The sequence below is a fragment of the Sceloporus undulatus genome, chromosome 1 (genome assembly GCF_019175285.1).
Source record: "Sceloporus undulatus isolate JIND9_A2432 ecotype Alabama chromosome 1, SceUnd_v1.1, whole genome shotgun sequence".
In the NCBI taxonomy this organism is placed as follows: domain Eukaryota; kingdom Metazoa; phylum Chordata; class Lepidosauria; order Squamata; family Phrynosomatidae; genus Sceloporus; species Sceloporus undulatus.
In genome coordinates this window covers 363810697-363838290 of record NC_056522.1, presented here as the reverse complement: position 1 = coordinate 363838290, position 27594 = coordinate 363810697, and the positions used below count along the sequence as shown (strand labels likewise).

General features: G+C 42.7%; 2 protein-coding genes across 4 annotated transcripts in view; one reads left to right on the top strand and one right to left on the bottom strand.

Moving 5' to 3' along the window:
• LOC121934963 (cytochrome c oxidase assembly factor 8) overlaps positions 1 to 27594 on the bottom strand; it is a 723331-nt gene that overhangs the window by 234977 nt on the left and 460760 nt on the right. The gene's annotated exons all lie outside the window — the stretch shown is intronic.
• Positions 317 to 18947, top strand: CKB (creatine kinase B). 3 transcript variants are annotated; one of them, XM_042475878.1, is made up of 8 exons: positions 317 to 443; positions 4209 to 4396; positions 7282 to 7436; positions 9695 to 9827; positions 11337 to 11508; positions 14346 to 14469; positions 15639 to 15828; positions 18528 to 18947. In XM_042475878.1, exons 2-8 carry the CDS (start codon positions 4219 to 4221, stop codon positions 18704 to 18706), a joined length of 1131 nt encoding a protein of 376 aa, XP_042331812.1. In that variant the 5' UTR covers positions 317 to 443; positions 4209 to 4218; the 3' UTR covers positions 18707 to 18947. The 3 variants fall into 3 exon arrangements, with proteins under 3 accessions (XP_042331812.1, XP_042331804.1, XP_042331820.1); XM_042475870.1 differs by lacking the exon at positions 4209 to 4396 and adding an exon at positions 3502 to 3717 and having other exon boundaries at positions 319 to 443; XM_042475886.1 differs by lacking the exon at positions 317 to 443 and adding an exon at positions 3502 to 3620 and having other exon boundaries at positions 4300 to 4396.

Below are 27594 nucleotides of genomic sequence, written 5' to 3'. Positions count from 1 at the left end.
TTTGTCTTCCATTCTGCTCTTTCCTTGGAGGGAAAGGGGGGGGGAAAGATCCTTTCTCTCTTGCCTTGCCGTTTTCCTTTTCTGACCTGGGACCCAAATGAAAGAAACTCTAGGGGCCCAGTCTCTCTGTCTCTCTCCCTCTTGCTCTTGCATAGACACCCATAGATCTGACTGGGAGGCCTGGCCTCAGACTGGGAGCCAAACTGGGAGGGATTCCCCTCCCCTCCTTGAGAGCAAGCCTCCAATGGAATGAATGGAATATAAATAGCAGCCAATGGCTGGTTGGCTTTGGCTGGGTATAAAAGGGATGGGAAGGTGGGGGCCAAGTTCCATTCGAGGCAGGTCTGTCTGGAAGAGCTGTCAGATTCCAAGAGGCTGGGAAAGAAAGGAAGAGAGCTGCTTCCCTTGCTTTTCTTTTTGCTCTCTCTTCTCTGAAACTCTAGGTAAGTAACCTAGGCAAAAAAAAGGAGCAGGTTCTGGTTCAGCAGTTAGCTTTGCAGGGCTTGGGGAGGGAAAGTGAAGTCCATCTAGCAGGGATTTTTTTCCATTTTATTTTTCTTTGCTATTGGGAAAGAAGCAAAGAAATCCTCTTTTTTTTTAAAAAAAGGGGCAAAACAAAACAGCATTTGTATTTTTGTATGCCAAGAAGCCCTCTTTTTCCCAATAGCTTTTGTAAATTTTGCATGCCTGCCCTTTTATTTAAAATAAGGGAGCCAAGAAGCCCTTTTATTCCAATAGCTTTTCTATTTTTGCATGCCTGAGCTTTTTTTTTAAATAAGGAAGCCAAGAAGCCCAATTTTTAAAATAGCTTTTGCATTTTTTTTTGCATGCCTGCGGTTATTATTATTATTATTTTAATAAGGAAGCCAAGAAATCCCCCCCTTTTTTTTTTAAAGGAAGGAAACCAGCTTTTATATTTTTGGCATTTATTTTTTTAAATATGAGGATCTTGCAAAGGGAGGGTTGATCATATTTGAAGGTCTTTTCTTTTGGGGAGGGGGTTGCTAATGGCTGGTTAAGGGAAGAAAGGAAAGCAAGGTGGAGGATAACCAAGTCCAAGGAGAAGATGCTTCCCCGCAAGGTCTCCCTTGAAGAGAGCCAAAACTGCAGCCTCCATCCCCCTCATCCTCATCTGTTCCTTTGCAAGGCTGGCTCTGCCCCTTGGATCCCTCCTAGACTGGCATTTGTAGCAATTGGTATTTAGCAGGGTATTTGCATCATTACAGGATCTTGATCTTCCAGAGGAGTTCGTTACATAACGAGAGGCTGCTGTCGTTCCTTTCCCCTTTGTTGCTTTCCTCCTGGAGCTGGAAGGGAAAAGGAAGCCCTGGGCTGATGGAGGGAGGAGGTAGACCCATCATCCCCAGCAGGGGTTAGGAAGAGAGAAGCCAGCCCTGGCAGCCTCTGGCGTCCTCCTTTTCCCGGACCTGTCCTCCATGTCCACCTGCTGCCCAGGGGGCCTTCCAAAAGGTGCTCCAGTTTTTTGGGGAGCGGGATGAAGCAGCAGGGATTTATAGTTCTAGGAGTGTTCTTTGTGTTTTTATTTGGTGGCATCCTCCATTTTTTTCTGGAGTGTCCTACGTTTTATCTGGCAGAGGCTGCGTCCACATGGCAAAAATAAACCGGTTTGACATCACTTTGACTGCCCTGACTCCAAGCTATGGAATTCTGGGAAACCAAAACCAACTACAATTCCCAGTATTCCATAGCATGGCGCCAAGGCAGTCAAAGCAGTGTCAAACCGGTTTATTTCTGCTGTGTGGATGCAACCTGAGCCTCTGCCTTGCCCTTCAGCTGGCTTTGGAGATCTGCCTCTCCTGTGCCCAGGTGAGATCCAAGGAAAGAGAGAGATCAAGAACCTCAAAACACCAAGGCATCATTGCCCGTGTGTGTGCATCTGTGTGTGTTTGTGTAGGCAGCTCTTTACAGCACTGCCTGGCAAGCTGGCATTGCGTCCTGTGCCAAACCCAAGTGGCCACATCCCTAACCGGCTCCTCTGCTCTTGCAAAAGGGAAGCCCAGGTTGGGGAGGCCCTGGGGGAGAAGGAGAGGGAAAGGGAAAGGCAGAGTGGGTCCTCCCTGGCACTCCCTTTTCCCTAGGGAAGCACCCAGTGCCCCTGGGCATCAAATTGGCAGAGCAGAGGGCGACACAGGGTGACATTCCCTCCATTTCCGCCTGCTGCCCAGGAGGAATGTCAAGATGTCCTCTACTTTGAGCGGGACTCAGAAGCAGGGATTCATATTTATGAGAGTTTTGTAGCTTTTGTTTTTGCAGTTCCCTCCATCTTATTCTTCAGTGTTCTACATTTTTGCAGTGCCTCATCCTCCTCTGCAGTTAGGACATCTGGTTGCCCTGGGGCTCTGCTGTAGAAATCATGCAGGTTGATCTCGCTTTAATGGTCCTGGCTCCATCCTACAGAGTCCTGAGGTTTGTGGATTATGGCACTCTTTGGGCAGAGAAGGCACAAGACCTTGTCAAACTCCACATCCCAGGATTGTACCAGATGGAGCTGGAGCACTTACAGTGGTGTCAAACAGTATTACAGTGGGTCCTTGGTATCCGCAGGGGTTTGGTTCCAGGATACACACAGACATACGCACATCATGGGTACTAAAATCCATGGATGCTCAAGTCCCATTATACACAGCAGGGTAGGGAAATGTTGTTCCTTATATAAAATAGGAAAATCAGGCTTTGCTTTTTGGAGATTGTATATTAGGACCAGATGGGATAAGGCACTGCAAAATGTAGGACACTGAAGAATAAGATGAGGGCACTGCAAAATAAATAAATAAATAAAAGCTATAAACACTCCAATAGATGTACGTTTGGGGGGATATTTTTCAAGCCATGGATAGTTGAATCCATAGATAAAGGGTCTGTGTATATGGAGGGGTGACTATAAACAGAAGAGAGAGAGAGAGAGAGAAAGATTGAGAAGGAGGAGGCTTCCTATTGCATCCACCTGCCAGGAAAGGGATTCCCAAATCTTGCTTTTTTCTGCTTTGCAGCAAAAATATATATTTATATATCTGCCTTTTGAAGGTGACCCCTTGGGACCAAGGACAGGAGGCACACCTTAATGCAGCTCTGCCAAAGCTGGTGGAAAAAGGAGGAGGAAATGGGGAGAAACTCAGAGACAGAGATGCTGGCTAGTTTTCTATTCCTGGCCTCCTCTGCCACTGATCCAATGCCTTGACCTTGTGCATATCCTTTAGTGCGACTGCTGGTTTCCTGCTGTGTGTTGGTCCCTGCATCTGGTGCCAGGAGGAGGAGGAACTGTAATGTTGGCCCAATGCCTGGCAACCTTTTGCCGCTGCCACCACAGGTGCCAGGCAGGGAGAGTGCTTGAATGTCTGGCAGGTAGCAGCCTGAGTGGCAAGGTGACCTTGCTTAGTGGCCCAGCTTCTGTCCAGAGCCTGAGTGTAAAGTTAATCTCCCTTCCCTGCAGGAAGCGAGGTGACGCCTTTCCCCTCTCTTCTTCTCCTTGTTCTCCCTTAGCTCCTTGCAGTCAGGTGCCCACCATGCCATTCTCAAACAGCCACAACCTCTTGAAGAAGAACTACTCCGCTGAGGATGAGTATCCAGATCTGAGTACCCACAACAACCATATGGCTAAAGTGTTGACCTTGGAGCTGTATACCAAGTTGCGGAATAAGCAGACTTCTAGTGGATTTTTCGTGGATGATGTAATTCAGACTGGGGTGGACAACCCAGGTAAAGGATACGGGCGGCCCTTCTTTGATCCGGATCTGTTCTCCCTCCATTAAATGAGGAAGTGCTGCTTTGAAAATGGCATCTCAAAATACCTCCTTATAAACCCTTCCAAAGGCCTACCTGCTTGGCACTGCCTGGATGTTTAAAGGTAGCTTGATTTGTTGAGGCATGCAAACTGAAAACACAGGTAGCTGCTTTGCAAAACCAATTTTACTCTAAAACCCTGTGTAAATGCTCTGCTAAATGCTCAGTTTGATGCACGGCAAGAGAAATACAAGATCTTATCTTTTTTTCTCCCCTGTTAAGAAACTTTGGAAACTTAATGTCCGTTAAATTTGAGGGATATATATGTATACAAAAAAACTCTCCTATGAAAACTTGATTATCCTCTGTGGCACTTCTTTGGCAAATAAAGGGGGAGCAGATCTTGGTGATGTTTTGCAATTTTGTCTTTAACCCTGTAGTGTTCTGTGTGTTTTATCACTCTGTAGCAAGAGCAAAATGGCCCCCTTTAATAACCAGAAACTGCCTCCTGATGAGGAATACCCGGACCTGAGCACCCACAACAACCACATGGCCAAGGTCTTAACCCTGGAACTGTACCAGAAACTGAGAGACAGAGTCACCCCAAGTGGCTTCACCTTGGATGATACCATTCAGACTGGGGTTGATAATCCTGGTAAAAAACGAAACCAAAATCCGCCCAAAGCTTTGCGAGTCTTCTCTGCAAAACCAGCTGATGTAACAGTGGCTTTTGCTTTGAGTGTGTGTTTGTTTGTGTGAGAGAGATGGGAGTACAGCTGTAACTCTGGAAATGCAAAAAAGCTGAAACAAGAAGCTTGGAGCAAATTTCTGTTACTTGAGTGTAACTGTGGAATGTATAATGGAGCTTCTTAATGCCTTTTCCCTCCTCAGTCACAGCTACTTTCTGACTTAGGGCCTGAATAAAATAAAGCTGCTTCGGATCACTTTGGAGGTATGCTGTTTAAATGACATACACATCTTAAAAGGCCAGAAGCTGCGCCCTAGTCCTTAGGATTGGAGCATGGCTTTGGCACAGCTTCCGGCCTCTTAGGACACATGCATCATTTCCAAAGTGACCCAAAGCAGCTTTATTTGGTCTGTCTGTTTGGGCCCTTAGTAATAACACCCTTACAGATTACTGTCATGATAGACAATACATTTGAAAAAGACTGATAGTCCTATCCTTTATAAATTTGTCCAGACAGTCAGCTTGGTTTGTGTTGGACTAGGGTTCTGGGACACCCATGTTTGGAATTCCACTGGGTGACCCTGGAAAAGTCACACTCTCAGCTTCAGAAGAAGGCAGTGATAAACCTCTCAACAAAACTTGGCAGGGAAACCTTATCTTAAATAAGTAAAGGGTTGCAATAAGTTGAAAATGACTTCAAGGCACATAACAATGAGCTTATCAGTAGTCACGAAAGCTAGCCTAAATATGAGTCTCCAGTGAAGAACAGCAAGGGAGGATCATTGTCATCTTGCATATGGGCTTTCTCTGGTAACTCATAGAACCTCTGTACCCAGGTGTGCCCACCATTTTGGAAAGAATTATTGTTAGTCATTCTCAGTGTTTTACCCTTCTGATGTTTTGAACTTCATTTCTTGGAATCCTTGCACGGCTAGCTGGGGGTTCTGGGGGCTGAAATCCAAATTGTCAGGAGGACCAACATTTGAGAACCACTAGGCTAGATGAGAGCTTAGAAGAGTTAACTGTTTGGACTATGTGATGGTTGGACTACATAGACATTCTATGTACAATTTTAGGAATTGTAGTCCAAATGGTTAACTCAGCTAGATGCCCTGCTTGTAGGTTTCTCAGCGACATCAACGCCAGGCTCAGCATTCTTTTATTGGTAATGAGACAATCTTCTATAACAGGGTTGGGGAAGTTGTGGTCCTCCAGATGTTGTTGGATTGCAGTTCCCATCATCCCTCACTACGGGGCAGACTGGCAGTGGGTGGTTGCACATCAGAGTCAGCAACATTCAGTAGACCACTGGTTGCCCAGCCCTGAACTATGGAAATCTGTGACTAGGATATCTTCAACCCACACTGATCTGTTGGACAGAGTCAACTGTGCTGCAGCAGTGACTGCATTGTTTTCAAAATATTTTCTCAGCCATTGGGCTGCTTCTTAGTGGTGTATATTAGTTCTAGACCTAATGTTCTGTTGACTGTAATAAAAGCTTTTGGTTTTTAGTTTGAAATTCTGGACAATTCTTCCAGAATCTGAGAGCAAGTAATTCCTTACACATACACAGCAGTTAGATTCTTGTAGCCATCTGGATGTTGCTGGACTTAGTCCTAGCAGCCCTAGCCAGTATAACCAAAGATGAGGAATGCTGGGCGTTGGCAGTCCAACATCATCTACAGGGCTCTGTTATTCCCACTCCTGGTTTAAATTGAAATTATCTTGGGTTTCAGACTGGGAGAAAGGTGGTATATAAATAAAGTAAATAAAATAAACAAATTAAAGGCCTTGCCATCATCCAGAATAAGGTGGTAAGACTGCTAAATGGACAGAATGGACAAAATGGCTTCACACTGCTAGGGGAGAAAGAAAACCCTCAAAATGTTATCTTATATTTTTTTCTTAAATCTCCCTGCCAACAGAAAATTGTAGCATGAAGGAATGTCCAGTGCGTATGAGTAGCTGTGTGACTGTGTGCATGCCAGCCATACTGCGTGTAAAAGTCTACTTTCTTGAGAAATATGGCTGGGTTAAATTAAAAATGTTTCTAGCCCTAACTGTTATGTCTGCTGAAATTGCTAAAGATTTCAAGAGGTTTTAACTCTTGCATTTTCAGTGATCTGCATTAACTCCTTGTTCTCACTGGATTAAATTATGCAAAGGTATAAGTATGGCAGAGTGAATTGTAGAAGAAAGTACAGCCTCAGCTGGCATAATGTGCACTAATTGCAGAATTAGTATTGTTTGCATGCAGGATTTTAACATTAGCATGGAAAATGCACATCCTTGTATACAAAAGCAGTATTAACACTAGATGCCTATATAATGGATTTGGAAGGGAGAATAGTAATTTATATATCTACTGTTCAGTATTTTTCCAGTGACCTCCAGTGAAATTACATCCCATACTGTTTGCCATGCAACTTGGATAAATTAAACCAATTAATTGTGACTGGAGGAATAAACTAAACCAATTGTGACTGGAGGACTTAATTTTTTTGATTGCATAATTTTGAAGTAATCAGAGATATAGACTCTACTACAAATAACTGGGTTTTTTTTTAAAAAAAACTACATTTTTCTATGTACTGTAGTTAATAACCATTTTAATAAGACAGTACACCAGATGGTTACACCAACTTGTATGTAAACTGTAAAATCTTAATGAATTAGGCTCTTACATTATAGCAAAACAAGGCTTGCTTAGGCCTCTTTTTTAAAAACCCCAGTGAGATGGTAAATCTGTGGTTTTTGCCTTGCTTTATGATTTTGAGTTGGGAATGCAAGCTGTTGTTCTCTTGGAATTGTACTTGAGCATCACCCAATATTCCTCTGGCTTGTTACTCTAGGCCATCCATACATTATGACAGTAGGATGTGTAGCTGGTGATGAGGAGTGTTACGACGTGTTTAAGGAACTCTTTGATCCTGTTATTGAGGACCGACATGGAGGTTACAAGCCTACGGATCAGCACAAGACAGACTTGAATGCTGATAACTTGCAGGTAGGTAAGCCTCTGAATAACAAGGAATACGTGACAGAATAGCCTGTTTTGATTGTACATGCATGTCCAATGGTCTTGCTCTCTCAAATTCATTCTGCTGCAATGGAATAGGCTTACCCAAAGATGTTCCTGGTTTGGCCATAATATTACACAGGATGATTTGGTCTGAGTGCAGAAGGAGAAAGTTAGTGATGTTTCCCTCCCAAGCAAACTGTCAAAAAACATGACTGCAGGCTGGAGTGGAATCCCTAGTCCCGAGGCCTTCAAGATCTTTTAAAAGTTGAGATCTCTGCCTCTAAGACAGGGATGGGAATCATGCAGTCCTCCAGATGTTTCTGCACTGTAAGTCACAGTCGCCTTTGCTGGAATAAGGAGGTCTGCTGAAAGTTGCAATCCAGAAACATGTGGCATTGCTCCCCGCCCTTGCTTTAAGATGTCATAATGGTAGTATAGATATGTGTGCAGATGGAAATATTCAGACTTAGTTAGGTCTTGCCGTTGGGCCTATTATTCCTAATGTCTAGACTACAGCCTGGAAAAGTTTTTTCAGAATACAGCACCCAGTATCCCCCCACCAGCACAGTCACTGGCAATGCTAGCTTAGGGGTTTTGGGAGTTGTGGTCCAAAAACTAACTAAAACTGTTGCAATCTTTGGTCTAAGTTTAATTTCCTGGCTTGGCTGCTGCTGAATATTGCTACTCTCGGGGGATCTTACAAATCTCCCTCTTAAATTGGCATCTCATACCAGTGGATACTGTCCTTCCACCATCTCCCCAATTTCCTACAGTGCTGCTGTGACAACCTTAAATGTAACCCTCACCATCACCCGTCTTGTGAAGCTTGGAACAAGGAATAGTCTTGAAAATTAAAATAACCAGGACTACTATTGAACATTCTCATTCAACTAGTAGAAGTTGTTTTACCCAGACCTTTATCCCAAAACAGGGAAAATCAATAAATGCACACTATAATTGGGTGTCAGGAAAGAAAGGAGTCCCATTACAATCTGGGGGGCTGTACAATAGTTGACTTTGGTTAATAATCCAAGCTGCAAATTCTCCTTCTCTAGCTCTTTGGTATTATTCAGATCAGATAATATCCTGAAGGAAAAATAAGATATAAAATATCCTGTTGTTAATTCTGACTAGGGTAGATTCATTGAACCAACTGGAATTACCTCTATGTGTTGACATTCAACAGTTGAGTCAGTGGGTCTCCTCTAGCTGGGACTAACCAACAAGATTCTAGCCAAAGTAAGTGTGTTTGTATGCAGCAAGAACTATATAAATAAAATTGTAGTGGCTCCTCAGGATTGCTAGCTGACAGGACCTAATGGGCAAAATGAAGAGTTTTGCCCATTCAGGCCTGTTGAAGAGTTGGCTCTGAGCATGAACCAAGCCCATTGGGCTGAGACAGGAGAGATCCAGGTTCAAGTCCCTGGTGAGGCTGTGAAATTCACTAGCTGAGCTTGGGCCAGACTGACATAAGTGGGAAGGAGGAGAGCTACACAAGTTACTGGGAGCTCATTGGAAGAAAGGCAAGATAGAAATATGTCATATTTGGATTACATAAAACAAGGCAAGCTCAAGACCACATTTTGTTTTGTGTGGCAAGTCTTGGCTTGTATGGAGGTGAGCCATAAAATACATCTTCCCCTCTCTCAGAGCGCTCATGCTTCATTGACCTACAAGACCTTGACCACAAATTGCTTTAAAATGCTTCCTTCTGTAGGACTCAAAACACAATACTTTGAGCTAGGAGCTGGCCTTGTTTAAAGCATTTGGAGAGAATGTATAAAACAGCACTGACCTCTGCTAGCAAAGGCTAAAGAGATTTAGGCCATCCCTCGTAATTGGCTGTAGCAGACAGAAGTCTGGCTACTACTGTTAGTTCCACCTAGAGTAGATGCACTGAATCAAGGGGATTTACCTACATATTGGTTCATCACTAGTCAGTTGGTTAAATAAGAATATTCTTGTTGGAACTAACCAGACTGGATGCAACTGAGAACTTGTGAGCTGCTAGTTGGGAACTGGATATCAAGTGTTTTATAATTAATGGTGGGGGGGGGCAGGGAGAATCTGCTCAGGCTTCAGCACTAAAGCTTAACAGAATGACTTGTGCTAATGCTAAATAATACTTGCTTGCCCTCATTAAATGGTGAGCATTACATGAGCAGGTGATTCAAGGTAACACTTGATACCGGATCATCTGCTCTTCAGGAGAGGCTACTTAGTATGTTTATTCCATCCTGCAGGGTGGTGATGACCTGGACCCCAACTACGTCCTAAGTTCGCGTGTCCGAACTGGTAGGAGCATTCGTGGCTTCTGCCTTCCCCCTCATTGTAGCAGAGGAGAGAGACGTGCTATTGAAAAGCTTTCTGTGGAAGGTACGGTTCAGCAATACTTGTTGTTTGCGAGTTTGTGGCCCAAATGTAATTAACCTGGCTTAGTTTTGAAAATAACCCAGTAGTCAACTGGACAATCAAGAATATCCCAGGACATTAGGACTTGAATCCATGAAATAGATCTGTTGAATCAATGGGATTTACCCAGGTGTTGGTTCACCATTCCACAATTGCTTTAAGGGGGTTACTCTAGTTGGGACAATCAAAGGGGGTGACCAAGTTCTTTCAGGTTGTACCAAATTAATATCTCTGGTACAAGCTGGAAAATGAGAATTTGGTACACATGTTGGGCCAAGTTGGTTGTTTTTAGCCTTTAGACCTCCATATATCTTGAACTGTCCTAGTCAGTATGGCCAGTGGGTCAGGTGGTTGGGGAGGTGATCTACCAAACTTCTGGAGGGTCAAAGGTTGAGATCTAATGGGCCAAAACAGTGCATTTTTACACCTCTGTGAAAGAGGAATGCTTATGTCAAACAGTCAAATGCAGAGGTAGCCAAACCACACCTGGAATAAGATGCTGTGCTGTATTTCTGCTAAACCTTTCATGTGCTTGAATTAGTCTTGGCATGACACCAAGAATCTCTTGTCCCACAATGAGAATGCAGGCCCCTCATGGCATTAAACAACCTATGTTTAACAAGAGCTGACAATGATAGATTGACTTAAGGAGGAAACAGAGGCCCACTTTCTGAGAGAGAAGTAATGCATTCAGTTTGCCTTGTTTGATTCTCTCCAGCTCTTAACTTCTTAGGAAATGGTCAATTAATTACCTGGCTGTGGATAGTTTTTTTTTAAAGGTAGGGTTGTATGCACGAGCCAAAAGGCCCTTGTTAACCCCAGCCTTGTGTCATGTAGTTGAGATGACATAGGCCAAAACCCTGGGGCCAGGATCAAGCCCAATCCTGGTAGACCAGACACGGATCCAGTGGATATGGTCTGATCCAAGGGTAATATAACCTCTGGTTTATTGCTGAACTTCCTGTAAACTCCATGGCAGTCCTTAACTGTTTTATACACTGCCCTGCACTCCTTCCCTTGCCATGCATTGCTCCAACGGAGAAGCTCCTCATCACTGCATCTGATGTGGAAATAGCCCTGTGATGCAGCCAGGCACCCTGTTTCCACATCAGACACGGTGTCAGGAAGTGTCTCAGTTGGAGCGACTGCATGACAAAGTAAGGAATGTGTGCTGGTTCTCAGATCAGTATGGGGACCAACCTGGGCAAGTACCAGGGCCAGGATAGCACAGGCTCAGCCCCTGCTATCCTGGCCTGTCTGCTTAGTCCCCCAGAGAGCTCTTAGGATGACTGGCTAACCTTAATTTTGGTGTACCAAGCAGTGGGAGACCTTGGGTGGGTGGGAGAATATACACACACAAAGATCTGGTAGTAAGATAGAAAAATAATTTTGTTTGAATTCTCCTCCCTGAACTGTGTGTTTAACTCTTTTGAGCCACAACAAATCCTGCAAGCATCTTATCTTGTCTCCTAGCTTTGGCTAGCCTGGAAGGGGACCTCAATGGAAGGTACTATGCACTGAAGAACATGACAGATGCTGAGCAGCAGCAGCTCATTGATGATCACTTCCTGTTTGACAAGCCTGTTTCTCCATTGCTCTTGGCCTCTGGAATGGCAAGAGATTGGCCCGACGGCCGGGGTATTTGGTAAGTCATGTTTAATAGAAATATAACATCTTTGAATTGATGCTTCTGGCTTCCCAAAGGACATGAGCATAGCTTATAGCTTCCAGAATCCTCCATTTGGCATGGCAAGTGGATTCAGTGGGTATGAGGTCAAGCCTTTTTAAAGTTGTGGTTAGAATGCAGTCTCTTAATGTGGAAAATGGTCTTGGGGCATTAGCTGCCACATAATGTCCTGCTTTTAAAGGTTACTGTTCAACATCCTGATATTTTGGTCTAGAAAATGCTGCATGTCTTAAGAATACTTTGGGAGCATAGTGACAGCTTGGTACAGCCTGTCTAGTCCAACAGTCATCACTGAGACAGAAGAGCTGCCTTATGTCTGTCGACTCTGAGTCTGCTCAAATGCATCAAATTAAGAATTTGAAACTATCTCATACCAAATCTTTATAGCATAATAAGAAACATGAGAGTCTTTCATTAGAGTTGTTTCTCGGTGTGTTACATGTCCTTCAAACAACTGCAGGGGAAAAAACGTGATTCCAATAAACTGGGTTAGAACTGATATAATAGCTTTATGGCTAGAGTAACTTGACCTCAGAAAAACCAACTGCAGACTGATGACTCATCCAATATATCACAAAGCATTTGCCAGTTCATCCCTGGGATTCCCTTTCTCAAGGATTTGTGAGGTTTGTTTGTTTAGAACTGGTAGAACCATCCACAAAGGCTATGCAAATCAATCAGAGCTCCAAACTGTAACCAGGATGCATATTTGGATTGGAAATCCAAACCTCAGCTAAGCTCTTACATCATGCTTGTATTGTGTGAATCAACACTCAAGTAGTAATTAAGTGGTGGATGTGCTACACCACTTCTCCCAATTGCCTATCTCTGAATGTGTTTGCTGTTTCCTCAATCCCAATGAATGAAGCGGCAATAACAGATAGTTTTGCACTATCCAAGAGTAGACAACTGCATGTGCAAAAATTAACACTTGTGTAACTCCCTTACATAACTGTGAACTGAATCTAGACATGATGCCATGACCAAAAATGTACAACTTCGAGTCATAAATGAAATTATGTCCAAAATTCGGGTTTTGTTGGAGCCATACAAAGTAAATCCACATTGACACTTTTTTCAGTTGGAAGGTGGCTTTGATATTCTGCTCCAGTGGTAGACATGGTGTCTAGCTTCCAAAGTTCTCTAGCAGGATAGCCAACCCAGTGGCCTTTCGCTGTTTTGGATTATAACTACCATAAATCCCAGTTAGCATGGCCAAAGGATGGGGATTATTTGACCTGTGGTCCAAAACTTATGGAAGACATATATTGTCTGCCTCTGTAAGGTAAATATAGATATCTAATACCCTTTACAACAATATTTGAATTTGCTTAGGCAGAGAAACCATCTTGACTAGTCAGGATCTGGATGCAAACTTTCAGGTACAAGTCCAGCATGGTTTTGAGCTCGTAATGCTTAAAATGATTTTTTTAAAAAAGCTACCTGGGAAGATTCCTTCTAGGAATATTTAAAATATGTTCTTTATATTTTTGCTTCTTAAGTAGAAGAAAACTGCATCTTTGGGAAGCTGGATGGGGAGACAAAATGGAAGTCTTCTAGGCACCTAGACTAAGTCCTACATTTCTGTATAACTGTCCATTTCTGAAGGTTTTATTTATGTAACCATTCAGTGGGTTTTGGGAAACCTACTTCTGGCATGGAATTTAAACCCCACTCCTCTAATTTGATATTAAGAACCAACAGAACTGATTGCTGTCCATGGTAGCTGGCAGTCAGGAATATAGAGACAGAAGGCATCTTCAGCAAAACTCCATAAATGATTTTCTTAATTTACAGTGATTAAATCTGAAATGCTTGGGTCCAGAAACATTTTGGATTCCCCCCCCCTCCCGATTTTGGAATATTTGCATAATCGTGGAGATAGGACCCAAGTCTTAATTCTTTACATTATTATTATTATTATAGTTTATTTCTATAGCGCTGTACATGTACACAGCACTGTATATACAGATAATCAATCAATAAAAGTATACAACCTGACAATGGTGTACAATCTACAATGTATTTATATTTTATATATATCTTATACACATAGCCTGAAGGTAATTTTATACACAATATTTTAAAATAATTTTGTACATGAAACAAAGTTTGTGTACACTGAAAAATATCACTGTCTCAGCTACCCATGAAAAAAGTTTTGTTTTTTGGAGTATTTTGGAATTCTGAATAAGGGAGACTCTGACTGATATATCCCTAAAGTTTCTAACTTGAAATGGAGTTGATAAAGAATGAGAATTGGAACTGAAGGGGGAAGGTTCTCAACTTACTCATATATTATACCTATATATTACACCTATCTGTACTGTCACCTTAGATAATGCTACTGTGCTTGAGCTATAACCTAGGAGAACTCAAATGTCCTTGGCTGCTGGAGCACACAATACACTTACTTTGCTGGAACAAAGTAAGGACATGCCCTCTCCATCTCTGGATGAGAGACTGCCTAAGAAGTTATCTCACAAATATTACTGGAAGATAATTATGTGCTAGGCCCAACAGCATTGACAGGTTATTTCAGAAAGTACAAACTCATGATGCAAGTCAATGTTTCTGACTCTTTGATCCCCAAAATGTTTTGAACTTCAACTCGTGGGGGCTGACCATTGACTAAGTTAGCTGGGACTTCTGGGAGCTGAAGTCCAAAATCCCTACAAAACCCAACGTTGAGAATCACTGGCAACAAATTAACACATAGCTCTATTTATTAGCTCTGTAGCTTGTGTAAAAAAATGTGGATCACTCAACCAATTTCCTGGTTTATCTCCCCTCAGGCACAATGACAACAAGACCTTCCTTGTCTGGGTCAATGAGGAAGACCACCTTAGAGTTATTTCCATGCAGAAAGGTGGAAATATGAGAGAAGTTTTCACCCGGTTCTGTACAGGGCTAACACAGGTAAATTATGATTGCTGGTAGAGCTGCATGGAAACTTCCTGAAGGTGGTGAATTGGTGCAGGCTTCCTCTGCAGTGCTCAATCCAAAATGCTGACTTAAGTGTTGGCTCTAAAATAAATGCAGCGGCATGCGCTGGCTGGGCTGTGAATTCCCAGTCCAGACACAGCTTCTGGTGCAGTGCGTTTGAAGGAAAGAACGCAGATTCCCTCTGACAGCAGAACTCTGCTGGCCAACACTGTAGTAGTACCTGCCTGCTTTTTCTTTTTCTTTTGCAGGAATAGAAATATAAAAGCATTAACCCAATAAAGAAGTCTTGTCCCTCAAATTTCTGATCAGTATTGGAATGTTAAGAGCTTTGCTTGCTTAAACAACCTTCCTCTAAGTTTTACATGTCTATAGATGTAAAAGAATAGCAGATAGACATACTGTTTCCAAATTAATACACAAGAACACTATAAAAGGGTCTGTTGCAAGATTTATCTTGACTGAGCATTGAAAGGGATAGTTGCCCTGCCTGCATATAAATTCTGTATTAATCCCATTTTGTCATAACCTCTTCTAGTAATTTACATTACAGAAGCAAGTTGGTCAAGTATTGGAAATATTCTATTTATTGGAAGAAGCCATGCATGTTATAATAGTCTCTGATAACTTTTCTTTCCCACACACAGAGAGATTTTGACTGCATCCTTCTGTTGGCAGTAAAAACATTGAGCTATACCCCTATTTGCTAAAATTCAGCCATGTTAGTCTGAAAAAAGGTGCTACAAGATCCCTTTGCATCCCCATTTGCTAAATTAGGGAAGTCATACACCTGCTTTGACATTGCTCCCTCCCAGTCCAACTGTAGTTCCACAATAAAGAGCATGAGGACATTTCCAAAGTGGAAAGTTGTTTTTTAGGAAGGCCTTGCCTTACCTTGGATTACACATTCCAGAATATTTTAGCCATTCTGCCCACATGATATGTGTGGTCATGCTGGCTAACGTGATTCTGGGATATGTAGTCTGATAGCCACTTTTCTCCTAGCTGTGCATCTAGTATTAATTTCAGGGAAAGATGGAGTTAATCTACTTTCCAGTACAAAGTAAATATAGCTAGGAGGACCTTTTGCTCTATTGCCTTCAGTTAGGAAGAGGTTTCTCATAATTTTCTGTTTTTCCATCTAGATTGAAACGCTCTTCAAATCCAAAAACTATGAATTTATGTGGAATCCCCACCTTGGCTACATCTTGACCTGCCCATCCAACCTTGGCACAGGTCTCCGTGCAGGAGTCCATATTAAACTGCCCAACCTTGGCAAGCATGAGAAATTTGGTGAAATCCTTAAGAGGCTGAGGCTGCAGAAACGTGGTACAGGTGAGAAACTGAAAACTTGGTATCTTTTTCTTCTCCCTTGTCTTTGAATTGACTGTCTGTTCTTTAGCCAGGACAAAGTGAAACCTGTAAAACTTCCACAGAAGCAATGCAAAAGGAGCAGGACATTAAAACAAAACATTACTGTCTGCAAGCATTTATAATTCCCAGCATGAAAACAAATGAAACGCAAAAGGCCTGTGCCAAAAAAGAAGAGAACGATGCCAAAAAGCATTGTTCTTTGATACAAAAAGGCTAAAGCCTTTTAAAGCTTGAAACTTAACTATGTGTGTGCCTCAGTTAATGAAGTAGATATGTTCCTGCACATTGCTGCTTTAACAGCAAATTTCGTACCAGTGGCAGAAACAGCATGGAAAGAATAAGGATGAGTTCCTAGTCCACAAAAAGAGATTACCAGTTCAACAGATTTCAGTCAACTTTTTTTAAAATTTAAAATGAACAATATGCATTTGTGAAATGAAACAATCAGGTCAGGTATGGCCTTGTTTAAGTAAACACAAACATTCTGAACATTTTAGAGATTTGAAAACTTCTTCCAAAATGCATCCAGGAATTCTTCCCATCCCCAATTTACATGTTTCTTGTGATTTCCAGTTTGATGGCCAAACTTATTTAGATCTATGTTTCTTTTTTTTTAAAAAAAATGCTGGGGTAATTAGTGAGGCAGGCTTTCCCCCTTTCTCTCTGTTTTGCTGTCTGTTCAGTAAAGGACTCTCAAAGCAGCAGCTATTTACTTTGCCTGTTGTAGGAAGGTCCATACAGTTACAACTGGAATGGCTAGAACATAATCCCTTTTTCCCCCAAGCTCAAACTTTATTTCAGCCTTACACAGAAAATCCATGTTTCTCTAGCCCTCCTTCACTGGCCTCCCAATGTTGATGCTTCTAAATAAACTTCCACTTAGACTGAGGACAAGGAGGAAAAGGCAAGGGGAGCAGGGTGTAAAAAGACTTTTGTGAAAAGGAGCTTTTATGTCAGGGGCTTTGTTAAAAGGTATGCCTGTACTTCTATGTAGGGGTGGGTTTTGCAAATAAAGAAAAGAAAATTGAACAGTTTCCAAGCATAGTTGTATACCTTCAATTTGACTTGCTTTAACTCTGATTGGTTTATTACCAAAGTACACACTGGACCTTTAAGGTAGGGCCAACCCAAGACATTTGGCTGCCTGAGAGTGCTTCCTTTTGTCCAGTGTACAACAGTCAGTGGGACTGGCATCTGAAAATTCTATGATGGTTCAGGATCCTCTTGCAAACCTGAAGGCAACAGGTTAGTTTAAGAGGCTCCAGGATATAGGCTGTGTGGCACATTGCTCTATCCTAGATAATTCACTGCTGTCTGAAGAGACAATCTCATTCCACCTAACAATAAGGCTGGCTTTGCTTGGGTGTTTTCTCTGACCTGAAAGATGACATACCCTTTGGCTGCTTTAGTTTATAATCCCAAGGTAGTACCTCTGTAGCCAGCGGGGTGTAATCATTTGACTCTGGAGACCAGAGTTCGATACCCCGCTCGACCATGAAACCCACAGGGTGACTTTGGGCAAGTTACATGCGCTCAGCCTCAGGGAAGGCAATGGAAAACATCCTCTGAACAAATCTTGCCAAGAAAACCCAACGATAGGTTTGCCTTAGGGTCCGCATAAGTTGGAAATTACTTGAAGGCACAGAACAACACAACATTCCTGTAGCAGACAGCTCAGATAACACTCAAAATTGATACTCAGACAGTAACATCAGATTTGGCATGAACATGGAATCTAAGCAGGGTTAGCTCTTGAATGGGAAACCACCAATGAATACCAGGTACTATAGGCTACATTTCAGAGGTAGGAACTAGCAAAACCACCTCTGAGTATACCGTGCCTAAGAAACCCCTGTGAAATTTCATTGGATGTTTATCAGGGCAATAGTCAGCTCTTTAAATCACTGTCTGTGTTGGGCAGCTGTTTGCAAATAATCCCGTAAACAGAAGAGGTGAATTCCTCAGGCCAATGTCGTAAGTTGCCATGGAGACAAAGTCTATTTTAGGTTTTGTTTCATTTGGTGCAGGAAGTGCTAGGAGGCATGGACTTGCCTGACTTGGTGTTGCTCAACATCCAATAGCTGAAGCATGGGATTCACTTCCAGAATGCAAGAACTTAAAAACAACACCTGATTAGTTCCTTTTATGTCCTGCCTTTCATTCAGTGAGCTCAAAGTGATGTACATGGCTCTTTTATTCTCACAACCACCCAGCAAGGTAGTAGAGGCTGGCAGTGTCTGTGACTATCCCAAGGCCATTGAGGGAATTTCATGCTCAGTCAGATACAGTATTAGTTTCACCATTCCACGATACTGGTTGTCCAGCCACCATCTCCTGATTCATACCCAGCATGGCTGAAAGGTGGACAATCTCCAGCAGGGTTTAAGAGGTCATGCAGGCAGCTTCACAAAGGCTTCATGGCTGAACTACCTGCAGTAAACATGGTACAGTTACCTGTTCTTACGGGGTCTGATGAAGAGGTAGGAAGCCCAGAACTGTGACCTATGCAGGGACATTAGTATGTAGAGAGATCTTGTAGCACCTTTGATATTAATTGTGCTAGTTGTTTATGTCACAACATCATTAATAAACATAATAGCAATGTGTGGAAGCAGCTGCTTAATCTGATTCCTGTCTTTTATTTCTTTGTGGGTTTTTAGGTGGTGTGGACACTGCTGCAGTGGGAGGAGTGTTTGATGTCTCAAATGCTGACCGGCTTGGATTCTCCGAGGTGGAGCTGGTACAGATGGTGGTCGACGGGGTGAAATTGCTGATTGAAATGGAAAAATGCCTTGAGAAGGGGCAGTGCATTGACGACCTCATCCCTGCTCAGAAATGAAAAGCACTTTAACATCCCAACATCCCTATGCTTCTTCCTAACTTATTGGATGAATAATACAAAAAAAAAGAGGAAAAACAACCATGAAATGCTCCAATCAAAACCCTGGAGTCTACAGAGAAATCCCCACTTAGTAACACTTGTAGAAAGTCTTCCATCCATCTGTGTTAGAGTTTATTTTTTTGATGGCTAAATTGTCATGGAGAAACTGAAATAAAACCATTGTTTGGCTTGAAAAATGTCTTGATTGTCATCTTCCAGTTTTTTAAAAAAATATGTAGCAGTTGAGAGCCAGTGTGGTGTTGTGGCTTGAGTATTGGATTACGATCCTGGAGACTAGGGCTCAATTCCCCACTTGGCCATGAAATCCAGAGAGTGCCCTTGGGTAAATCACATGCTTTCAGCCTTAGGGGAAGGCAATGACAAACCTCCTCTGAACAAATCTTGCCAGGAAAACCCATGATAGGGTTGCCATAAGTCTGAAACGACTTGAAGACACACACACACACAAAACAATTTAGCAGTTAAGACAGCAGTCTCATGGAAAAGCAAATTCTTTCTACCATCTCACAATTTGGCTGCGGCAAGCTAGCAGGGGTACAGGGGATGGATATGGCAAGTCCTCCCCTGGCCTTTGCTTACATGTTTTACATTGTAAATAAGGCATTTCCTTAGCTCATGCAGTGCAGATGTGAAGGTTGAGTTAACCAAAGTTAGAGACAAGGGCTGGCATACTGTGTTGCATGCATGGATTTACAAACTAGATCCATGACTGTTCCGTATTCACTAACACTACATAGTCATGATTGTAGCACTATTGCCACAATTGTAAACACTCTTCCAAACCTATTTTACCAGGGAACAGCCACATTGAGAGATGGAGGTCTGTTTGGCTGACCATCAGGGCACTAGAGGATGACTTTTCCACCTCCTACCAGTGAACAAGGCTGTGACAATCTGAAGCAGGTGCCCTGTCACAATTCCTTGTTGCAACCCCACTGGATGGCATGAGGGAGTTAGAAATGTCATCCTCCTATATCCTGCCCTGATCACCAGTTGAACAGAACCCGGAACAATGAATGCAAGCTACAGGAAAAGAGATTCCACCTCAACATTAGGAGGAACTTCCTGACAGTACGGGCTGTTCGACAGTGGAATGCACTCCCTCGGAGGGTGATAGAGTCTCCTTCCTTGGAGGTCTTTAAACAGAGGCTGGATGGCCATTTGTCAGAGATGCTTTGATTTGGATTTCCTGCATGGCAGGGGGTTGGACTGGATGGCCCTAGTGGTCTCTTCCAACTCTATGATTCTATGATTCTATGAGATATCCATGTCTTGTTGTGGCTATTGCGTGGTAAAGTAAGTTTGGGAGTGGCAGGGTGGGCCAGGAGATAATACTGAGTTACATCTCCATAACTAAGTAGGTGAAGTAGAATATGGCACCTCTTAATTTGAGACCAATGGTGCCTGATGGCTCCCATGAAAAAGTAATAATAGTGAGGATCCAGTTGTTGACTTAAACATAAACCAGGTTTTTTGACTTGGGTGTAGTGGCTTGGGAGGATGGCCACAAAAGCTATCCACATCAAGAGATGAAGCTGCCCTGCCAGCTCCCAAACAGGTTGGAAGGCATCAGGGTAGCTCTATCTCCTAATCGGCGCAGGTATTGGTGCCACCCCTTGGTCATTGCAACACCTGCAGCCATTTTTTCCTCTGTTTATTACACCTCTACCACCTTTTCCTCTTCCTCTGGCCTTTGAAATACTCTTGGTCTACAGCTGCTAGGATTCCTCACCATCGGCTATGATGGCAAGGGATACTGTGGGAGCTGCAGTGTCGCAACATTTTGCAGGAAGGATGCCTGGTTCTTTCCTTGCTCTAGACACTGAGAAAAACTCAGCTTTCCTAAGGTCTTATACCGCTTCATCAGTCACTATGGGCTAACATAGAAGCAAACACTGTGTGGACAGTCATGAGTTTCTCTATCTGATAGTTCATCTCAGTTGAGTCCTTGAGAATCCCACCTCTTTTTGTAGGGAAAGGCAGGCAGGCTTTGAAGTGAACATATTCAGCCCCTATAGACAGGCATTTCATCTGCACCTGGTGTGTTTAAAAGCTTCCTCAACTGCTTGTCAGGAGGAGGATGAAACAGATGTTGCATTACATGCACGCAAACAGATGAAGATTTATTTTCTTCTGGCAAGTAAGCATACAGGTATCCAATCAGATGAGATTCACTGATCTCCCAAGGTAAGGGAACTTTAAACTTTGCCTTTACCCCATACACAAAAGAGGAGGACTCAACTGGTACAACAGCTTTTTGGTTGTTGCTATTGTAGAAAATTGGGAATCAAGAACCCTTGCTGATCTGCAAATCCTCTAGAGTTATACCAGCAGAACCTAATCTATCTTCTGCCCACTCTTGCTTCAAATCTGCAATATAGTGGGCTGTACAAATGCTGCAAGAAGATAGCTGCAAGCTTTCTATTTCCATATAAGTATTGCCAAAGTACAGTAGAATGACTTTAAAAGTGCCTCTGAACAGCATTGCAAAGGGGACTCTTCCTGCTCTTCCAGGCCTTTAGTTGTGTCTTCCTGAAAGGCAGAGGGAGGGATGGACTAGCTGACCTTATGGTTCCTTCAACCTCTATGATTCTATGCTTGGCATCCTGATAGTGACTTTTGAAGGGACGAGTCCACCTTATAGCTGCTTAATTCGCTTTTTTGGGTCATTGCAAAGGTCAGAATTCTCCAGTGACCTCATGCAACTACCGAATTCTCTCTCCCAAAACCCAGCTACAGGGATCATGCTAACCCCCCCCCCCCCCCCCCCCCGCCCCCCCCCCCACCCCCCCCCACGCGGGTGACCCTCCCCCCCCCCCCCCCCCCCGTGAAACAGCTGCACTGGCTACTGATATGTTTCAGGGCAGAATTCAAGGTGCTGGTTTTGACTTTTAAAGCCCTAAATGGCTTAGGTCCAGACTATTTGGACCATATCTCCCTATAAAAGCCAGCCTGAGTGCTAAGATTGGCAGGAGAGGGCTTTCTGTCAGTCCCATCACCTTTACAGGTGCAGTTGGTGAGGACTCAGGAGAGTTTTCTCTGTGGCTTCTCCTTTCCACAGAAGGTCAGGTTGGGCCCCTTCCTGCTTTCTTTGGCATTTGGTGGGTGAATCTTACTTGTGTAGTGTGGTGTGCTGTCTTACTGTTTTAATGATTTTACTGGTTTGACTTAACATAGATTGATCAGCTCTGCACTTCCCTCATGTGGTTGATGCTGACAATCACAAAGGTCCTCACAATGCCTCAAAAGCATAACTCTTATGTACCTTAGAGTACTTGATGGAGTCCCAGGAACTGGGCTGCCTCTCAGCTGGCAGTGAGTAGATGCCTTTGCATTGTTCTAAGAGCTGACCAAGAAGAAAATATGAATCATGAAATGTGCCTTCACATTTAATCCAGAAGAGTACTGTGTTCTAGCTTTCAAATGTTTGGCACTAAACATTGGTTGAGAAAATTGGTCAGCTCATTGTGCTGTTGCATCGTGAAAGGAGGTTCCGGGACTTTCCTTTGCAGCCGTCCTAGTGCATTCTTGTACAACCAATTACCCTGAGGGAATGGTCAGAGTACCTTACAGAGAGGCCTTCAGTAAAGGAACCTGTCCTGCATGTGGCATTAACAGTTTAATTTAAGACAGGGGTGGGGAACCCACAGCCCTCCAGGTTCTAACAAACTACCATACCCATCATACCTCTCCACTAGCTATGCTGAAAGAAGGTTTAGCCAGGCTCATGAGGGCTTGGTTGTAGCTCCTCCTCTTATGGTGACGCTACATATAGTGTCACCATAAGGTGAGGAGCTACAACCAAATGCTTATGAGCCTGGCTAAAACTTCCTTCAGCTTGGCTGGTGGTAAGGCATGATGGGAATAGTAGAACCTTGAGGGCCATAGGTTCCCCACCACTGGTTTAAGAGACAGGCCCCTAGAGGAGTTGTTATGTGCCTTCAAGCCAACCCTGTCTTGCAACAGCAATAGCAATAGGAAGTACAATTCTATACTGCTTATCAGTGCACTTAAGCACCCCTTAAGCAGTTTACAAAGTGTGAGCTAATTGCCCCCAACAATCTGGGTACTCATTTTAGTAACCTCAGAAGGATGCAAGCCTGAGTTGACCCTGGAGCCCCTGGCTGGGATTAAACCCATAACCTTGTGGTTTGTGAGTGAGTTGCTGCAATACAGGCATTTAACCACTGTGCCACCTTATGCTGACCCCTTGCCAAGTTTAATTCAGAGGAGGTTTGCTACTGCTGTCTTCTTAGGCTGAGTGTGTGACTTGATCAAAACCATCCACTGGGTTTCTGTGGATGAGTAGGGATTTAAACCTTGCTCTCCTAGAGTCCTAGTCCAACACTCACACCACTACACCATGCTGGCTTTCAGTTGTCAAAAGATGAGAATGAATGAATGGTCAAACACTGCAATGGCTAATGGGAACACATTTCTTTGAAGAAATAACTTTCCAAATTCTGCATTTGATAATGGAAACTTTCTGTAAGATGCTTCTCACAAGGAATGACTCTAAGAAATCAGAACAGCCAACGCATTCAACTAACGTTTAGGCAAATGTGATAATTTCTGCTTTCAGCCCACCATGGATTTATGGCATTCTTTGCTGCAAGGTTTGGATGTTAATTTTCTGAGACACATTGCATTCAGACAGCTGATGATGTGGTAAAACTGGTCCTAGAAATAGTGGGGCTAAAAGCTCCAGTTAGCCTGTTGCCTCTAGAAAAAAGGCAGAAGTGGCTATCCTGGCACTTCTTCTTGTTGTGTGCCTTCAAGTCACTTCTGACTTATGGTGAACCTAAGGTGAACTTATCACAGGGGTTTCTGGGGCTGAGTGCGTATGACTTATCCAAGGTCTCCTAGTGGGTTTCCATGGTCAAACGGGGAACCAAACCCTGACCTTCAGAGTTGTAGCCCAACATTCAGAGCACTAACAATGCTGCCACTAGTGCTGAATTCAACAATTCAGTTCAACAATTCAACTGCCAGTCCAGTCAGCTTCTGTAGATAGAATGGGAGGCAAGGTGCCATCTTGTTTTGTTTTTTACTTGACAGCAAAGTCCTGTAAATTCTGCCAACTTTGAGGGAGGGAGGTGTCAGATGAATGCTTTAAATTTCTCTCATCCCTGGCATGTTCCTTTTTGAGGTACAGAAGGTTTCTTTAAAAAATCTTCCATGGGGAAGAGCTCAGCCATGCATAGTGCCTCAGTATGATTTTAATCAAGAATGTTTTCATTGTCAGATGATCTAGAATCTCAACTCCTGGACAGCTTTAAAAGAAGAACACATACATTTTATGCAGTTTTTAATTTAAAGCATCTGGTAGATACCACAATTGCCTAGAGCAGATTAACAGAAAATGACGCCTATCTTGCTTGTCAAGGAAGAAAGCACTATGCTTTAGTGGGTGGTATGGCAAATATGATTCAACCCTTCATCGCTTTCACAAAAGGGAAAATATTCAAATGGTGTGTATTGTGGGAGGCATGAATGTGCCTCACCACTAAGCAGCTGTGCACTCTGAACTGATTTAGATCACTGTGCATGTGTGTGTGTGTGTGAATATATATTAATGGGAGACTAGGTTGAAGATCAGAAGGCAGCAATAAAGAATGATGAAAGACTTGAGCATGCAACGGAATAGAACATGGTGACCACTATGAACAGAGCCAAGTCTTCTGACATGAAGTTATTCTTACTACACATTATTACCATATTAGCAAATCTTCAGCATTATGTATCTATAAGCAAGTCTGTCAGGCACTCCACGTTGATGGAAAGTCAGAGTGAAAACTGGAATGGATCTACGCCTTCCCTCTCTTTCTCTGTAAACTCTTTATTTCACCTTTTCCCACCACTCTCAATACGCCCTTTCCATCCAGCAACTGCCAAGAAAAAGACAATCCACTTATCCAGAAGGTGGAAGTAACACATTACAAGTCAAATAATTATATGATTCTTTGTTTGGGTAATCAGACTGCAACAAAAGTTTGCTGCTGCTGCTGCTGTTGTTGTGTGTCTTTGAGTCGTTTCCAACTAAAGTGAACCTATCATGGGGTTTTCTTGGTCAGATTTGTTCAGAGTTTTGCCATTGCCATCCCCTAAGGCTGCGAGCTTGTGACTTGCCCAAATTTTAAATTTTAAAAAGTGAGGATGACAATACTACATTGGTGTAAACCCAGAGGAAGAATTATGAGGTTCTCCAGATTGTGTGGAATAGTGGGGCTTGCCAGGAATTGTAGTCCAACAACTGGAGGGGAGGGGGGGGAGGCACATGATACACTTGTGCCTGGTTCGGAAACTACAGCTGGTTCAAAACATGGCAGCCAGGCTTGTGTCAGGAACATCTAGAAGGGACCATATCACCCTGGTTCTGAGGTCCCTCCACTGGCTGCCTATTGGTTTCCGGGCCCAGTATAAGGTGTTGGTTATTACCTTTAAAGCCCTAAATGGCTTGGGTCCAAGCTATCTCAGAGACCGCCTCTTCCCATACAATCCTCCCCATGCACTCCGCTCCTCTGGGAGGAACTTGTTGCAGCCTCAAAAATAGAGGCTTGCGGCGACCTCCCAGAGGGCTTTTTCTGCTGTCGCCCCCAGGCTCTGGAACGACCTGCCGGACGAGATCCGTCAATTAACATCTTTGGACAGCTTCAAAAAGGCTGTCAAGACGGATCTCTTCAGGCAGGCCTTCCCAGACTGAAATATCCCGGCCTCAGGATCTCCCCACTCCTCAGTAATGTCTCCAAAGCCCCCTTTTCTTTTCTTTAGAACTGAAGTTGCAGTGGTTTGTTGGTTGGTATTATTTCGTTTAATTTATTGTTATTTTAACTAGTTGTTGTGGTTTTAAATTAGATATGTAGTTTAATAACTTTTAAGTTGGGAGGGAAATATATTGTTTTTATGCTGTATGTTATTTTAATGTTGTAAACCGCTCAGATTGGTTCGCCACAGGGCGGTATATAAATAATAATAATAATAATAATAATAATAATAATAATACCCATCCTGCCATAAATAATAATTTCCTAGTTACTTTCCAAGGTTAATTTTAAGAGCATTTTCAAAAATATTTGGCCGGGACTCTTCCAGAATGTTATACTTTCTATGAGTCTCAAAGGTGATCTTTGGAAGGGCGGTATAAAAATAAAAATTTTATTTATTTATTATTTAAAAAGTAACAGAAATGTTGGGCATTCTGGACTAAATCTACATAAAGACAGCACAGGACTTTAAAACGACCGCTTACACTGAGCAGAACCCAAGAAGGAGACCCACAAAATAATTCAGAGTTGTGAGATGAATTGTTTTATTTTGCTTTATTGTTGTCTCATGTTTTGAACATAGTTTACCAGATTTATAATAATAAATATTTTAAAAGTAACAGAAAAGTAAAAAGCAATGCAACAGATTATTTTCTAAACTAGAAGAAGGAACTGGGTGGCCCATAACCAACTACCATTTGGCCCCCTTGGATGCTCCAAGTATCCTTTCACTCTTCCAGATTGGACCCCAAAAGGTGAATTGCAGTCCTAGAAGACTTTCCTTTTTATGTCTATTGAGGGAAGGAAAGACCTTTTCTTTTTGTTCCAAACTAGCCACTTAAGAAAACTAAAAGTTGTAGTTTGGGGGAAATGGGAGCAGGGCTTGAGGTTCATAGGGATCCAGGTGAATGTGGACAAGTGGGAGTGTGTGGGCCCCGGAGCCTTCACAGCCACCGCCCCTATTTTAAATATTATAGCAAGCAATGGCAACAAATGGAAAGCAATTACTTTCTAAACATTGTAGCAAGCAAGGGGTATGGGTTATTTCTAAAAAGTAACTTTTAACCTTTGTGCTCTTGTCCCTGATCCCTTTCAGAGGGCTTTTGAAATTCGGCTGAGGGTTAGGGGCTGCCTACTCTAGATATACAGTCAGTCCTCCATATTCACAGATTCAACCACCCACAGCTTAAAAATATTCCAAAAAGACAGAAATTCCAAACTCCGAACCCTGTTTTTGCTATTCTATATAAGGGATACCATTTCTCTACACCACTGTATTTAATGGGACTTGAGCATCCACGGGTTTGATATCCACACTGTGTCCTGGAACCATACCCGGGTGGACACCAAAGGCCCACTGTATGAGGGAAGAACACTTATGTACTGTATGGACACCAGACTGTAGTGTATTGCTGTATGATTTAAACCTGGAGTAGGCAGGTTTCACACACACACACTGATCTGATCTTTTTTTTTAGGATCTTGAGGCATTTGCACTCAATGAACTCAGCAAGGACAAGAGTGGAAGAGGGCAAGAGGATGGAAGTTTGTCCTTCCTACTAGATTCAGGCAAAACAACCTGCTGCAGCTTCTCCTAGTTTGTGTGTTCTTGCTCATTAATAACATTTGCCATCTTCATCACACTCTGAAGTGCTTGGCCACACACATGTCCTGTTTTTTTTATTGTGACATGATAGAGTGAATGCACAGATGAAATGGAAATTACACTGTTTGTTCTGCCCCTCCCAGTGATAATTAATGTTCTTTTACAGCCTGAAACAAAAATTCGACACTGAAGAACATCTATATCAGAAGTGTGTTTATTATTTGAAATGAATGATTGCCCAGAAAAAGACAAGATACATTTCAGTCTGAACAGAAAATACAATTTTGCCCAGTTTATGTAACTTTTAAAACACACTTAAATCTTTACTATCGCTTGTATCAGAGATATGGGACATTTAGCACAACAGAAAGCCTTTCTTGCTAACATGCTAAAGAAAAAGAGGTTGAGAGAGAGAGGGGAGGGGGAGAATAAGAGAGCAACTGTTACCTTGTGAT

Coding starts and splice junctions, on each gene's coding strand:
- CKB (XM_042475870.1), top strand. CDS start 3,525: ATGCCATTCTCAAACAGCCACAACCTCTTGAAGAAGAACTACTCCGCT. Junction 3,718..7,281: donor GACTGGGGTGGACAACCCAG/GTAAAGGATACG, acceptor TTGTTACTCTAG/GCCATCCATACATTATGACA. Junction 7,437..9,694: donor TGAATGCTGATAACTTGCAG/GTAGGTAAGCCT, acceptor TCCATCCTGCAG/GGTGGTGATGACCTGGACCC.